The 16943-nt window shown below is 35.4% G+C and overlaps 1 protein-coding gene across 1 annotated transcript in view; it reads right to left on the reverse strand.

Annotated features, from left to right (window-relative positions):
* LOC122808654 (CD209 antigen-like protein E) overlaps positions 1–16943 on the reverse strand; it is a 485527-nt gene that overhangs the window by 299423 nt on the left and 169161 nt on the right. The window contains exon 2 of the mRNA XM_044079627.1: positions 14037–14150. Within this exon, the coding sequence (XP_043935562.1) occupies positions 14037–14150 (114 nt within the window). The remainder of the gene's footprint in view (positions 1–14036; positions 14151–16943) is intronic.

The raw sequence follows: 16943 nt of genomic DNA on the forward strand, positions 1-16943 counted from the left end.
TGACAGATATTTGAGTTTCAGACTTTATATCCTTCATAAAGTACATAATAATGAAAACCTGTTTATTCTACCAACTTTCTAAGTTTATAGGAGCAATATTTAAATTATGTACCTATTGTGGGCATTTGTCTACCCATTCTTTCTGGCTTTGTCCATATTTCTTACATTGACAGGTTGAGAGGTATGGTTTAATTAGTGGTTCTGAGCTGATTTCACAGGGTCCATGCAGAAGATTCTTCCTAAGTAATTTGCTGCCAAAGCCTGTCAGTGGTAAATGACTTTTGAGTTTCTCAAACTATGTACACACACCCCACTTTTAAATTCATGCCCTTGACAATGAAACAATGTCCAGATTTGAGGGCTATCACTTTTCTTTTTGTAGTTTTCTTCTACGGGTCCGTAGAATATTGCATTATTTACACATAAGATGTTTTTGACTAGCTTCTCCACTTTCTGAGGCTTTCTCTCGCAGCATTGATTTTTCCTCGTTCGCCGACCTTGAGTATTAGCTTTTGTTCTCTTTTCTTTCTCTGCTAGGTTTAGAGGGTTGGGAGGGTGGCCTAATGGTTAAGGTGTTTGCCTCACAAACACAAGGTGCAGGGTTTGAGTCTCACAAGGTGCAGGGTTTGAGTCTCACAAGGGATAATTGGCTAGGCTTAAAATGGTAAAACCCAAAAACGGACCAGCACTTGCAGGATAATAAAATGATATTTATTGCTCCATAGTTGTACAAACCACCATATCAGCAGCGGTAAAAAGCTCTGCTGAACAAACCGGTTTCGGCTAATGTTAGCCTTTATCAGTGCTTGGTATAAAGTAAATTAAAACTTCCACCATATTGAAACCTTTATATAGTCTATCTCTTAAAGAGATATGACCCATTTGTAAGCAGAATACTAATGTTAGGATTACAAAATACACATTATAACACCAATACTCATGTTGGACAAAAATATATATCTCCTACAAGATTATGACATATTACAAATGTAGAGATGTAAACACATAACTGCATATGTATATTATCATGTGCAGATGATGTGAAACAATAACAATATGGATACCATGCCCCTCAAATGTAATACTAACATAAATACATATATAGTTGGCATATATTATTTTATAATATAAATAATACTAGCCATAATGAATAATTTTATCTTACATATTTGCATGGTTATCAACATAATTTCAAAAAATAAAATAAAATACAATGAATATATTTAACTCAATATATTGGTTCTAAAAAAAAAGATCCGCATTATGGGGTATTATGAGGCCACATATATATATGATACACAACATAATACATTCCTTCCGTATTTAGATATTTGGAGGAGATATCTGGACGATTGTTGGATGGTGTGGCGTGGGAACAAGGAACAACTTTGTAATTTTGTGGGGTATCTAAATGATAATTCCTTTGGTATCAAATTTACAGCTAATATTGAACATGGAAGCATTGTGTTTTTGGACGTTCTGGTTACGAGACTTGAGGATAATACTCTAGCTACGTCTGTTCATAGGAAATTTCCTCAGTATAACACTTTGTTACATGCGGACAGCTGTCATCCACGCCACATCATCCAGAATATTCCCAAATCTCAATTCATGAGAATGAGAAGGATATGCTCCTCTTCACATGATTGTTCTCTTTTTTGTGATGATTTATTCAATAGATTTGTTGATCGTGGGTATAACACATATAACATTTCTAAATCTCTGAAGACTGTCAATAATTTACCACGTTCAGAATTATTGCAATACAAACGAAAGCAACAGTCTCAGTCAGTGCCAAAGAATAAATCTATTTTGAGGTTAGTCACCACATATGGGGCCAACACTAATCGGTTTATTGAGATAATTAATCAACATTGGGACATTTTACGGTCACACGAAATTTTGCATCGTATATTACCTGAACAATGTTCCTTTTCCTACCGCAGAGGTAGGAACTTAAATTCTTTTCACTCACTACAAGAGATACACTCCATAATTTTTACAAACTACTTTAGGGGGACAAATACTTAAAGGCAGCTTTCCATGTGGCCGTTGTTCTTTCTGCAAATATATGCCTAAAACCAGGGAATTTTCTAGTAAAAATACATCTCAGGTTTTTGATATCAGGATATTTGCTAATTGCAGTTCTGATTGGGCCATATATTTGGCCACTTGTAATTGCTCTGCATTTTACATTGGACAGACCTCTAGGTCTGTCAAACTGAGAATATGTGAACATATGAGTGCCATTAGGAACAGACGTACCACCAATGCTTTATATAAACACACTCTGGAACACCCTTCAGCCATTTTTACATTTGTTATTATAGATAGAATCATTTTACATCGCAAATTTAAAGCAGGTTGGCATCAGAAACTCAATGATATGGAGAACAAATGGATTATCAGGTTAGGGGGTCTTTTCAGGCCAGGACTAAACACATTAGAACCAATATATTGAGTTAAATATATTCATTGTATTTTATTTTATTTTTTGAAATTATGTTGATAACCATGCAAATATGTAAGATAAAATTATTCATTATGGCTAGTATTATTTATATTATAAAATAATATATGCCAATTATATATGTATTTATGTTAGTATTACATTTGAGGGGCATGGTATCCATATTGTTATTGTTTCACATCATCTGCACATGATAATATACATATGCAGTTATGTGTTTACATCTCTACATTTGTAATATGTCATAATCTTGTAGGAGATATATATTTTTGTCCAACATGAGTATTGGTGTTATAATGTGTATTTTGTAATCCTAACATTAGTATTCTGCTTACAAATGGGTCATATCTCTTTAAGAGATAGACTATATAAAGGTTTCAATATGGTGGAAGTTTTAATTTACTTTATACCAAGCATTGATAAAGGCTAACATTAGCCGAAATCGGTTTGCTTCAGCAGAGCTTTTTACCGCTGCTGATATGGTGGTTTGTACAACTATGGAGCAATAAATATCATTTTATTATCCTGCAAGTGCTGGTCCGTTTTTGGGTTTTACACTTCAGTTCTTTTTGGGACCGTGCACGCCAGTCCCACGTGCGTGATACTTTGTTTGGTTTGGTTGCAGTCGCTAGGCTTAAAATGGCTCACAAGAGCAGTTAGCTTAGTACTAATCTATGAACCTATGAACCTATAAGTATGATTTGTTATCCATGCTTAGGTTCTTTGGGACACAACATTTCTATTGCTTTAGTCCTTGTATCTTTTAATATGTTCAAAATTGTTCTGATGTCATGATTTTTCCAAGATTGCACTTTTTTCCCCCTGAAGCTAGATTTTTTTTTTTTTTTTTTTGATAGGGCTGCTGCGGTAAATCTTCACATTGGGCTCTATGTAAGTGGTCTCTTGAGTGGAAGCCAGTGTTTGGCTCAAATAGATGGAAGGCCTAAGATAAGGTTAATGGATGCGGTGAGACAGGACATGCAGGCAGTTGGTGTGAAAGAGCATGATGCAGAGGACAGGAAGAAATGGAAACAGATGATCTACTGTGGCGACCCCTAACGGGAACAGCCGAAAGAAGATGATGATGAATTTTACATTATACAAATTGAGACCTTACCATTTTGTTAGAAAAGAATGTTTAGCTCTGAATACTTTGAGCTTGTGTCAAAGAGGTAACACCAACTTGGGCTAATACTGCCATCATTACTTTTTCATAGACCTGTTTGCAGTATTGTTTTATAGTTTGGTGCATATGATGTCAATGGGTCTATATTGTTTTATCGAAGAGGCATAACAGCGAATGCCTTTTCATCGACCTGTAAAGAACAAATTGCCAGTTACGCGAATGGCCGATTCAGCAATTTCTTTCCCAGGGAAAAAATCACTTGGCCTTCAGCATGAATTTGCCCCTTTCCCCACTGTAGTACAATCTTGGAGTTGGTATATTTAATTAGGGGGGGTGTGGAGGCCGAAGCCCCCCCACTTTTATGTGTTTGTAGTGATGTTTCATTTCTGGACAGATCAGTGATTTTTTTTTTCCTAGGAAAAACAAATCGCTGAATTGTCTGTTTGCGTAACTGGCGGTTAGTTTTTTAGGGGTCGATGAAGAGATAGTCGCTGTAATGCCTCTTCTAGAAGATAAGATAGACCCAATGTCAGTTATAGTTTACTAATTAGTCATTTACAACATACTGAGTCTGTTTCTAGAAGATAAGATAGACCCAATGTCAGTTATCGTTTACTAATTAGTCATTTACAACATGCTGAGTCTGTTTCTAGAAGATAAGATAGACCCAATATCAGTTATAGTTTACTAATTAGTCATTTACAACATACTGAGTCTGTTTCTAGAAGATAAGATAGACCCAATGTCAGTTATAGTTTACTAATTAGTCATTTACAACATACTGAGTCTGTTTCTAGAAGATAAGATAGACCCAATGTCAGTTATAGTTTACTAATTAGTCATTTACAACATACTGAGTCTGTTTCTAGAAGATAAGATAGACCCAATGTCAGTTATAGTTTACTAATTAGTCATTTACAACATACTGAGTCTGTTTCTAGAAGATAAGATAGACCCAATGTCAGTTATAGTTTACTAATTAGTCATTTACAACATACTGAGTCTGTTTCTAGAAGATAAGATAGACCCAATGTCAGTTATAGTTTACTAATTAGTCATTTACAACATACTGAGTCTGTTTCTAGAAGATAAGATAGACCCAATGTCAGTTATAGTTTACTAATTAGTCATTTACAACATACTGAGTCTGTTTCTAGAAGATAAGATAGACCCAATGTCAGTTATAGTTTACTAATTAGTCATTTACAACATACTGAGTCTGTTTCTAGAAGATAAGATAGACCCAATGTCAGTTATAGTTTACTAATTAGTCATTTACAACATACTGAGTCTGTTTCTAGAAGATAAGATAGACCCAATGTCAGTTATAGTTTACTAATTAGTCATTTACAACATGCTGAGTCTGTTTCTAGAAGATAAGATAGACCCAATGTCAGTTATAGTTTACTAATTAGTCATTTACAACATACTGAGTCTGTTTCTAGAAGATAAGATAGACCCAATGTCAGTTATAGTTTACTAATTAGTCATTTACAACATACTGAGTCTGTTTCTAGAAGATAAGATAGACCCAATGTCAGTTATAGTTTACTAATTAGTCATTTACAACATACTGAGTCTGTTTCTAGAAGATAAGATAGACCCAATGTCAGTTATAGTTTACTAATCAGTCATTTACAACATACTGAGTCTGTTTTTAGAAGATAAGATAGACCCAGTGTCAGTTATCGTTTACTAATTAGTCATTTACAACATACTGAGTCTGTTTCTAGAAGATAAGATAGACCCAATGTCAGTTATAGTTTACTAATTAGTCATTTACAACATACTGAGTCTGTTTCTAGAAGATAAGATAGACCCAATGTCAGTTATAGTTTACTAATTAGTCATTTACAACATACTGAGTCTGTTTCTAGAAGATAAGATAGACCCAGTGTCAGTTATCGTTTACTAATTAGTCATTTACAACATACTGAGTCTGTTTCTAGAAGATAAGATAGACCCAATGTCAGTTATAGTTTACTAATTAGTCATTTACAACATACTGAGTCTGTTTCTAGAAGATAAGATAGACCCAATGTCAGTTATAGTTTACTAATTAGTCATTTACAACATACTGAGTCTGTTTCTAGAAGATAAGATAGACCCAGTGTCAGTTATCGTTTACTAATTAGTCATTTACAACATACTGAGTCTGTTTCTAGAAGATAAGATAGACCCAATGTCAGTTATAGTTTACTAATTAGTCATTTACAACATACTGAGTCTGTTTCTAGAAGATAAGATAGACCCAGTGTCAGTTATAGTTTACTAATTAGTCATTTACAACATACTGAGTCTGTTTCTAGAAGATAAGATAGACCCAGTGTCAGTTATCGTTTACTAATTAGTCATTTACAACATACTGAGTCTGTTTCTAGAAGATAAGATAGACCCAATGTCAGTTATAGTTTACTAATTAGTCATTTACAACATACTAAGTCTGTTTCTAGAAGATAAGATAGACCCAATGTCAGTTATAGTTTACTAATTAGTCATTTACAACATACTGAGTCTGTTTCTAGAAGATAAGATAGACCCAGTGTCAGTTATCGTTTACTAATTAGTCATTTACAACATACTGAGTCTGTTTCTAGAAGATAAGATAGACCCAATGTCAGTTATAGTTTACTAATTAGTCATTTACAACATACTGAGTCTATTTCTAGAAGATAAGATAGACCCAGTGTCAGTTATCGTTTACTAATTAGTCATTTACAACATACTGAGTCTGTTTCTAGAAGATAAGATAGACCCAATGTCAGTTATAGTTTACTAATTAGTCATTTACAACATACTGAGTCTGTTTCTAGAAGATAAGATAGACCCAATGTCAGTTATAGTTTACTAATTAGTCATTTACAACATACTGAGTCTGTTTCTAGAAGATAAGATAGACCCAGTGTCAGTTATCGTTTACTAATTAGTCATTTACAACATACTGAGTCTGTTTCTAGAAGATAAGATAGACCCAATGTCAGTTATAGTTTACTAATTAGTCATTTACAACATACTGAGTCTGTTTCTAGAAGATAAGATAGACCCAGTGTCAGTTATAGTTTACTAATTAGTCATTTACAACATACTGAGTCTGTTTCTAGAAGATAAGATAGACCCAGTGTCAGTTATCGTTTACTAATTAGTCATTTACAACATACTGAGTCTGTTTCTAGAAGATAAGATAGACCCAATGTCAGTTATAGTTTACTAATTAGTCATTTACAACATACTGAGTCGCTTGCGTGATCTATCCTTCTGCACTTCCTTCCTTTCAAACCTATCGTTTCTTCTTTGCTGACATTCGTCTTTGAACTATGCATTACTTTAGCATCGAATCTGCAAGGCACATTCCTGTGTATGGATCTCACCTATAACCAGATCAAAATATAAAATACGTCAGCAAAGTTCCATGTGTGGGGTACAAACAGAACAGTGTCCATCACTTTGGTATAGAGTCTTACTCTATTTTTCCAAATATCTGGGAAGAATGTGGGACTAGGGTCCTATAAAAGTAAATTAGTCAACTCCACGGATTACATTTCAGTGAGATTCTTTCATGAAGAAAACACTGATATAAGGTCTTGCATTTTTGGACTTGAGTAAATTGTCAGAATATATTTGGAAGACACTGTTCTAATCAATTCAAATTTCCATTTTTTTGAGAAGTCATTCCCTTGAGATCTGTAAGAGCAAATATTTTGTGAGAGATGGACTGTTGAAAACTGACTTAATGAGATACTTTCATTTTTCATATATACTGAAGTCATTTAGAAGGGCATAATCTGTGAGAAGTCTAAATAAAACAGTAGCATCCTTAAAGGGTAAAGACATAACCAAGTTATAGTAAGACAATGGAAAGGCCACTGACTGAACCCTGTGGGACTCCATGAGCAGGTGTCCATATCATAAACAGAAGAGTCCACTAAGTCCACCTGAATGAATGCAGCTAACACATACTGCAGCTAATGCACTGCAAATACACTACAGTTAATGCACTGCAGCTAACACACTGCAGCTAATGCATTGCAGCTGCCATCCTGCATTTAACACACTGCAGCTAATGCACTGCAGCTGAAGCACTGCAGTTATACTGCAGCTAACGCCCTGCAGCTAACACACTGCAGATAATGCACTGCAGGTAAAGCACTGTCGCTAATGCACTGCAGCTAGCACTCTGCAGCTAATGCATTGCAAATAACATGCTGCAGCTAACACACTGCAGCTAGCACACTGCAGCTAATGCCCTACAACTAATGCACTGCACCTAACACACTGCAGAAAAGCACTGCAGCTTGCACCCTGCAGCTAATCCACTGCAGCTAAAGCATTGCATATAGCATACTGCAGCTAATGCACTGTGGCTAAAGCACTGCAGCTAACACACGCAGCTAATGCACTGCAGCTAATGCACTGCAAATAGCACCCTACAGCTAATGCTCTGCAGATAGTACCCTGCAGCTAATACACTGCAGCTAACACACTTCATCTAATGCACTGAAAATTCACTGCAGCTAACGCACTGCAGTTATTGCATTGCAGATAGCTCCCTGCAGCTAATGCACTGCAGCTAATGCCCTGCATCTAATGCCCAGCAGATGCATCCTCTTTCAACCTCCACAAATCAGTGGATTCACCATCTCTTGAACCTTTTGCTCAGTTCTTCTCAAACCCTCTGTCTTTTTACACCCCCACTATGTACTCATGAAGCTTAATACTTCATAAAATCCAGTATAAAATGTGTCTTTGAATTTGCAAAGCATGACCTGTCCTCTTCACCTTTGCCTTCCAGATGTATATGTCATCATTACTTTATGACCTGTATCATGTCACCCATTTTTGTTTGAAGAGAAAACAATCCCACAGTCTCCATCATTTCCTAATACTTTAGGACTTCCAATGTGTTGATTACTCTAAATGCAATTCTATATACCCCTCTATCTACTTAACGCTCTTTCTCTCTACTGAGCCTTCAAAACTATATATATACTTAATCTAACCAATCTCATAAAAAATGGCAGCATTACTTCTCTATCCCTTAAAGTAAACCCCTTCAAAATTCTTCACACAAATTTTATTTACCTTTGTCACTGCTGTCTCTCATTGTTGGTGAAAGTTCCTAGACTGTGGAAAAAGAGCCTTAGGTTCTTCTCTACATTACTGACAAGTCTTTCACCCTTAAGTAAAGTCCTCACTGAAAAATCTTTAACCCTTAAGTGAAGTCCTCACTGACAAATCTTTAACCCTTAAGTAAAGTCCTCACTGACAAGTCTTTCACCCTTAAATAAAGTCCTCACTGAAAAGTCTTTAACCCTTAAGTGAAGTCCTCACTGACAAATCTTTAACCCTTAACTGAAGTCCTCACTGACAAATCTTTCACCCTTAAGTAAAGTCCTCATTGAAAAGTCTTTAACCCTTAAGTGAAGTCCTCACTGACAAATCTTTAACCCTTAACTGAAGTCCTCACTAACACATCTTTAACCCTTAAGTAAAGTCCTCACTGAAAAGTCTTTAACCCTTAAGTGAAGTCCTCACGACAAATCTTTAACCCTTAAGTGAAGTCCTTACTGACAAATCTTTAACCCTTAAGTAAAGTCCTCACTGAAAAGCCTTTATCCCTTAACTAAAGTCCTCACTGACAAATCTTTAACCCTTAAGTAAAGTCCTCACTGAAAAGTCTCTAACCCTTAAGTGAAGTCCTCACTGACAAATCTTTAACCCTTAAGTGAAGTCCTTACTGACAAATCTTTAACCCTTAAGTAAAGTCCTCACTGAAAAGCCTTCATCCCTTAACTAAAGTCCTCACTGACAAATCTTTAACCCTTAAGTAAAGTCCTCACAGAAAAGTCTTTAACCCTTAAGTGAAGTCCTCACTGAAAATCTTTAACCCTTAACTGAAGTCCTCCCTGACAAGTCTTTAACCCTTAACTGAAGTCCTCATTGACAAATCTTTAACCCTTAAGTGAAGTCCTCACTGACAAATCTTTAACCCTTAAGTAAAGTCCTCATTGAAAAGTCTTTAACCCTTAAGTGAAGTCCTCATTGAAAATCTTTAACCCTTAACTGAAGTCCTCACCGACAAGTCTTTAACCCTTAACTGAAGTCCTCATTGACAAATTTTTAACCCTTAAGTGAAGTCCTCACTGACAAATCTTTAACCCTTAAGTGAAGTCCTCACTGACAAATCTTTAACCCTTAACTAAAGTCCTCACTGAAAAGTCTTTAACCCTTGAGTGAAGTCCTCACTGAAAAGTCTTTAACCCTTAAGTGAAGTCCTTACTGACAAATCTTTAACCCTTAAGTAAAGTCCTCACTGAAAAGCCTTTATCCATTAACTAAAGTCCTCACTGAAAAGTCTTTAACCCTTAAGTGAAGTCCTCACTGACAAATCTTTAACCATTAAGTAAAGTCTTCACTGAAAAGTCTTTAACCTTTAAGTGAAGTCCTCACTGACAAATCTTTAACCTTAAGTAAAGTCCTCACTAAAAAGTCTTTAACCCTTAACTGAAGCCCTCACTGACAAATCTTTAACCCTTAAGTAAAATCCTCACTGAAAAGCCTTTAACCCTTAAGTGAAGTCCTCACTGACAAATCTTTAACCTTTAAGTGAAATCCTCACTGACAAATATTTAACCCTTAACTGAAGTCCTCATTGACAGATCATTAACCCTTAAGTGAAGTCCTCACTGACAAGTCTTTAACCCTTAAGTGATGTCCTCACTGAAAAGTCTTTAACCCTTAAGTGAAGTCCTCACTGACAAATGTTTAACCCTTAACTGAAGTCCTCACTGACAAATCTTTAACGCTTAAGTCTTGCCTAAAGTGTCACATACTTTCAATTTTCTACAGCATTTTGCTACCAATAGCAAGGAGACCTATCTTTGAGTTATTACTTGTTTATATGCCTGATAGATTTATTGTTGGGGCAGTTATTTATTAATTATATATGCCTGAGGAGAAAGAGGTTCCTGTTTCACCACTTGAAAATCAAAGTTCAAGTTTCTTAAAACATTAAAACTGAAATGATTTAAGAATTTATTTATACTTTTTTTAAATAACTTGGAGTAAAAGGTTTCCAAAGAAAGCAAACAAAATAACATATGCTGGTAAGATCTATAAACACATAGGTTCATAGGTTAATACTAAGCTAACTGCACTTGCGAGCCATTTTAAGCCTGGCCAATTATCCCTTGTGAGACTCAAAGCCTGCACCTTGCGTTTGTAAGGCAAACACCTTAACCATTAGGCCACCCTCCCAACCAACATGAAAAAGAGGCATATCTTACATGATTTAAATCACTGACAAATACTTCAAAGATTAAGTTAGCAAGCTCTGCAAAAATATTTACATCTTCCATCCATACCTCTAAACTGTGCAGACTTTCACAGAATATCCAGATTTTTGTCTCATATTTTTGGTCTGTTCTTCATAAAATTTGCGGTTTTCTGGCAAATCACTGAGGACTGAAGTCACTAAATAATGGCATACATTTTAGTTTCAAGCATTATATGTTTCAGAAAATGCATTCTAACACAAATCCTGTTATTTTACCAACTTACCAAGTTTATAGGAGCGAAATTTAAAATCTGTCCCTATTTCTGGGCTTTTGTCTTCCCATTATTTTAGACTTTGTCCAAATTTCTTGTGCTAAGATGTCAAGAGGGATGCTGGATACTGCTGTACTTCTGATAATAATGTCATTGTATAATAGCAATAATCCATTCATGTGTGTGGGTCAGGATTTTAACTATGTTCTTGTAATCACACCACACCATCTGTGAGTAAATCCTGAGTTACCCACACCAGTCGTGGATTATTGCTAAATAATAAAAACTAGCATATGCACAACTATGTCTGTACTGCCTGACTTGTTATCAACAGAATTTACTGGAACACATTGAATATTCTTCCTATACAAGATTAACAAATATTGTTTTCAGGGCCTGAATGTACTTCTTGTAAACAAGTGATGAATGCTTTTCAGTAGGTAAAAGGCCGGCAGTCAATTAGTTTAATTTTAGTTAATTTTTATTTTATTTTATTATTTATGTAGACTCAGTAGCTATAAAAGCAAATTACATTTAATATTCTGAATATCATTTAATATGTGTTTGAAATGTTAAAATGCCCATGTATTAATCCAGCTATTCATTAATACAGACTAGTCCTTTAAAACACCTAACATTTACCTACTCCACCTGTACTACTAGGTGTGATTCTTGTTTGTCTTAGTCTTAATAATTGTAAATAAACTGTTCACCAAATTCTATCTCTGCTTGTACTACAGTAATTAAGTTCCTCATTGTCTGACTATACTCTACAAGGGCCAGGATAGTGTAGCAAGATATAGTAATAACACTGTATTTTGAAATGATGATCAAATTATGCTGTTGGCAAATGTATTTAAACCAGACCGAAGTATTATTCATGTGATTGTGTATTTACCTGTATATAAATGAATGTGTACTCTTTTCACTGTGGAGCTTTTCTCCCCAGGCCTCCGCTGAAAATGGATATGCATCCAGTCAAATGTAAAATAAAATAAATAAAATAATAAAATAAAATATTTATTTTTTACTTCTTAAACCAACCTTTTAATAAAATATGTTCCAGAGAATAATATACAATGCTCACAAAGAACAATAATTTGCAATTACCAATAAATTTGGAATCTGTCTGTGCTCTTAAATTAGGTCAGTGTAATTTTCTTTTACTCAGTTTCTGAAAATCAGATAACAGTGGATGAAAGAGATGGACAACAGTTTTCACAAGACTTGAACAGGCACAATACAATAACAGGCTGAAATGCAGGCAAACAACTGCAGTATCGTGTGGTGTGACTGCAGAGATCCATATGTAAACTACAAAATGGTAGGAGAAGTGTGTGAGGATAATGAAGACTGGCATCTAAGTATCATCAAATCGGAGGACAAACTACTCATGCAATCGCTACTTCTACTATTTCTACTCATTGGAATATTTGATGGGATCCACCACAGTGCAGTGTACATTTTAGAGACTCTATGTATGTAACTATCTTACAGAAAGGCAATAAAGGAGATACCGCATTTGCAGAATAAGCCATTTCATGACTGTCAGGTATGACAAATCTCTTACCAAATATTCAAGTAAAGATACAGACACAATGACATTGCATGGTGGTGTCTGTACAGAGGCATCATGGGAAAAATGAAGAGGAAAAACAAGGAGTGATACACAGAAGGTCCTATTTAGTGAAAAATTGGCACAGAAATTAAACAACTTCCCTCACAAAATGGTTAAAACTATAGCTGCAATTGTGTACAACTATCAAAAGGGGTTTAAAAATAGTTGGGAGAAATTATATAGGGTGGTAATCATTTACTCATAAAGGTTGTAAAACTGAGTTTCTAGGGCAAACTAAACAAGACACATTGCATTATGTCTTGTCATGTATCCACTTTGCCAGTGTATATGTGTGTGTGTGTGTGTGTGTGTGTGTGTGTGTGTGTGTGTGTGTGTGTGTGTGTGTGTGTGTGTGTGTGTGTGTGTGTGTGTGTATATATATATATATATATATATATATATATATATATATATATATATATATATATAGATAGATATATTAGGGAGAGAGAGATAGGGTTACACTTTATAATCTTCAAATACTGAAATCCCAGACTTCAGTATCTCAAGACTGTAAAGCTGAATATTTACAATACCGAAACCCCAAAAGAGTGAAATTCAAAATTGCGACTCTTAAATACACCCTCCACCACACAAACAAACATACATACACCTTCCTCTCCACACTACAACAAACCAACAAAAAACACATAAACACAACAACACAGATACATGCAACCTACCAGACATATAAGCAGGGGGGCATGCCCCCCTGCACCCCACACCCCTGTTACTTATATAAATTAAATCCAAGGTCGCACTAATAAGACAAAGACACTAAACCCACCACTACACACTCTACATTCCCCTTGCACAAACACACATCACATACGTACAAACACCACCACTCTCAACATTTACACACTCACACTCTTACCTACCTACCGTAACCTACACCTAAAACTTCCCAACACACTCACATACACTCCCTACCCAAAACCCTTAAAAAAAAAAAAACACTTACTGAATCTTCAGATGTATCCACACAATGGCAGGCAAACCATATCCCACAGCACACCGCACCTTACAAATACAGCAAATCCCACTTAGCACACCACCACAACTGCAGATTCGACATTTCAAACTCGGTCAAGTGCAGTTTCGCTCAACTACGCTTTTGGCACTTTCGTCTTGAGATACTGAAATTTGAGATTTCAGTATTTTAAGATAGTAAAGTGCTTCCAGACATAGATAGATGTACATTCTTTGAACAACAGAGAAGAAAGAGAAAAAAACACGCTCTTGTATTAATTGTGAAAAAAGGGGGGAGTACTTACGTAATATAATCAGCACAATGTTGCTAATTAGCAGGAGGAAACTAAGAATGAATAAGGTAGTAACTGTGGTCCGTAAACAGGAAATTGTGACATGCCCATTGTCTTTGCTGGCAGCTAAAAGACAGACAGAAATAAAATATGTCAGGAAAAACTAAACTGTTAAAAATATGTATTTTCATAAATTATGCATTCCATGCTGTTTTTACCCTTCAGAACATGCAGTCTACGTTTACCAACCCTGCCTGATTATGTTGACCTTTAATACTCACACTGTGATTTCCTGAAGAGCTTGACTTCTTTCAGTTACACTTCAGTTATAAACATTTCCAGATTATGCTTATCTACATACGCAGGTATGGAGCATACCTCTCAACTGTTGAGATTTTTGCAGAATTTCCAGATTTTGACTCATATTTTTAGTCTATTTTTCATAAAATTGTGGTTTTCTGTCAAATTATTGTCAAATCATTAATGATTGAAGTTAGAAAATAATGACAGACTTTATTCCTTTCAGAAAGTTCAAGCTAATGCAAATCCCATTATTCTATCAACTTTCTAAGTTTGTAAGAGCAATATTCAACAATTATCCCTATTTTTGGGCCTTCATCCCAGTTTTATGTATGGCTTTGTGCAGATTCTTGCTATAAGAGGTTGAGAGGTATGGTACAAAGTATATGGATGCAGGCCTATTTTAGGGACATACTAAATGGGTGCAGGCCTCTTCAAAGAGTCTGATGTAATAAGTGTAGCCCCTTCGTAACAAAAAAATTAAAAGCTTAGAATCATGCTTCTTCAAAGGAACAGATTAGCTGGGTGAAGGCCCCTTCATACAATCAGATGACATGGGTACAGACCTCCTCATAGGGACAGATTAGATGGGTGCATGCCCCATCACAGGGTCAGATTAGATGGGTGCAGGCCCCTTCATAGAAACAGATTAGATGGACGCAGACCCCTCGTGTCGTCATTTTAGATGGGTGCAGACCTCTTACTAGGGATAGATAACATGATTGTAGGCCCCTTTGTATGCACAGATTACATGGGTGTAGGCTCCTTCAGAGGGACAGATTATATGCATACAGGCCACTAAGAACAGATTAGCTGGGTGCAGGTCCCTTCATACAGTCAAATTAGACAGCTACAGAACCCTTCATAGGGACATATTAGATGAATGCAGATCCTTTTATAGGGTCAGATTAGATGGGTGCAGACCCCTTCATGCAGTCAGTTTAGATGGGTACAGGGCTCTTACTAGGGACAGATTAGGTGGATGTAGGCCCCTTCACAGGTATATATTACATGGCTGTAGACCCTTCATAGGACTAAATTAAATGGGTGTAGGCCCCTTCATAGGAACAGATTACATTTGTGCAGGCCCTTTCATAGGGACAGATTATATGCATACAGGTGTCTACCAAACAACAAATTAGATGGGTACAGGTACCTTCATAAACTCAAATTAGACAGGTACATATCTCTTCATAGAGACAGATTTTTTTTTTATTTATTATTTTATTTTGTGATTTATTAAGTGGGATAGTCCAGCTGAGCTAAAAAAAGTCTGTTTTCAGTAGAGACCCGAGGAGAAAAGCTCCAAATATACAAAAAAAATACATAAATTTAATTTGTACAGTTTTGAATGTAACAATTGCATACATTCAGAACTGTACAAACAAAAATTAACAATTGCATAAAACGTTAATACAAGATACATTGGTAGATTATAAAGAACAGAGACAGACTTGAGTAAGTTACAAAAGGTGAAATACCTATGTAAGTTTAACGTTAATACAAGATACATTGGTAGATTATAAAGAACAGAGACAGACCTGAGTAAGTTACAGAAGGTGAAATACCTATGTAAGCTTAACGTTAATACAATATACATTGGTAGATTATAAAGAACAGAGACAGACCTGAGTAAGTTTCAGAAGGTAAAATACCTATGTAAGTTTAACGTTAATACAAGATACATTGGTAGACTATAAAGAACAGAGACAGACCTGAGTAAGTTTCAGAAGGTGAAACTCCTATGTAAGTTTAACGTTAATACAAGATACATTGGTAGATTATAAAAAACAGAGACAGACATGAGTAAGTTACAGAAGGTGAAATACCTATGTAAGTTTAATGTTAATACAATATACATTGGTAGATTATAAAGAACAGAGACAGACCTGAGTAAGTTTCAGAAGGTGAAACACCTACGTAAGTTTAACGTTAATACAAGATACATTGGTAGATTATAAAGAACAGAGACAGACCTGAGTAAGTTTCAGAAGGTGAAACACCTATGTAAGTTTAACGTTAATACAAGATACATTGGTAATTATAAAGAACAGAGACAGACCTGAGTAAGTTTCAAAAGGTGAAACACCTATGTAAGTTTAATGTTAAAACAAGATACATTGGTAGATTATAAAGAACAGAGACAGACCTGAGTAAGTTTCAGAAGGTGAAACACCTATGTAAGTTTAACGTTAATACAAGATACATTGGTAGATTATAAAGAACAGAGGCAGACCTGAGTAAGTTACAAAAGGTGAAACACCTATGTAAGTTTAACGTTAATACAAGATACATTGGTAGATTATAAAGAACAGAGACAGACCTGAGTAAGTTTCAGAAGGTGAAATACCTATGTAAGTTTAACGTTAATACAAGATACATTGGTAGATTATAAAGAACAGAGACAGACCTGAGTAAGTTTCAGAAGGTGAAACACCTATGTAAGTTTAACGTTAATACAAGATACATTGGTAGATTATAAAGAACAGAGACATACCTGAGTAAGTTACAGAAGGTGAAATACCTATGTAAGTTTAATGTTAATACAATATACATTGGTAGATTATAAAGAAAAGAGACAGACCTGAGTAAGTTTCAGAAGGTGAAACACCTATGTAA

This window comes from Protopterus annectens, chromosome 8.part0, assembly GCF_019279795.1.
Source record: "Protopterus annectens isolate FY-2018-M chromosome 8.part0, PAN1.0, whole genome shotgun sequence".
Taxonomy (NCBI): domain Eukaryota; kingdom Metazoa; phylum Chordata; order Ceratodontiformes; family Protopteridae; genus Protopterus; species Protopterus annectens.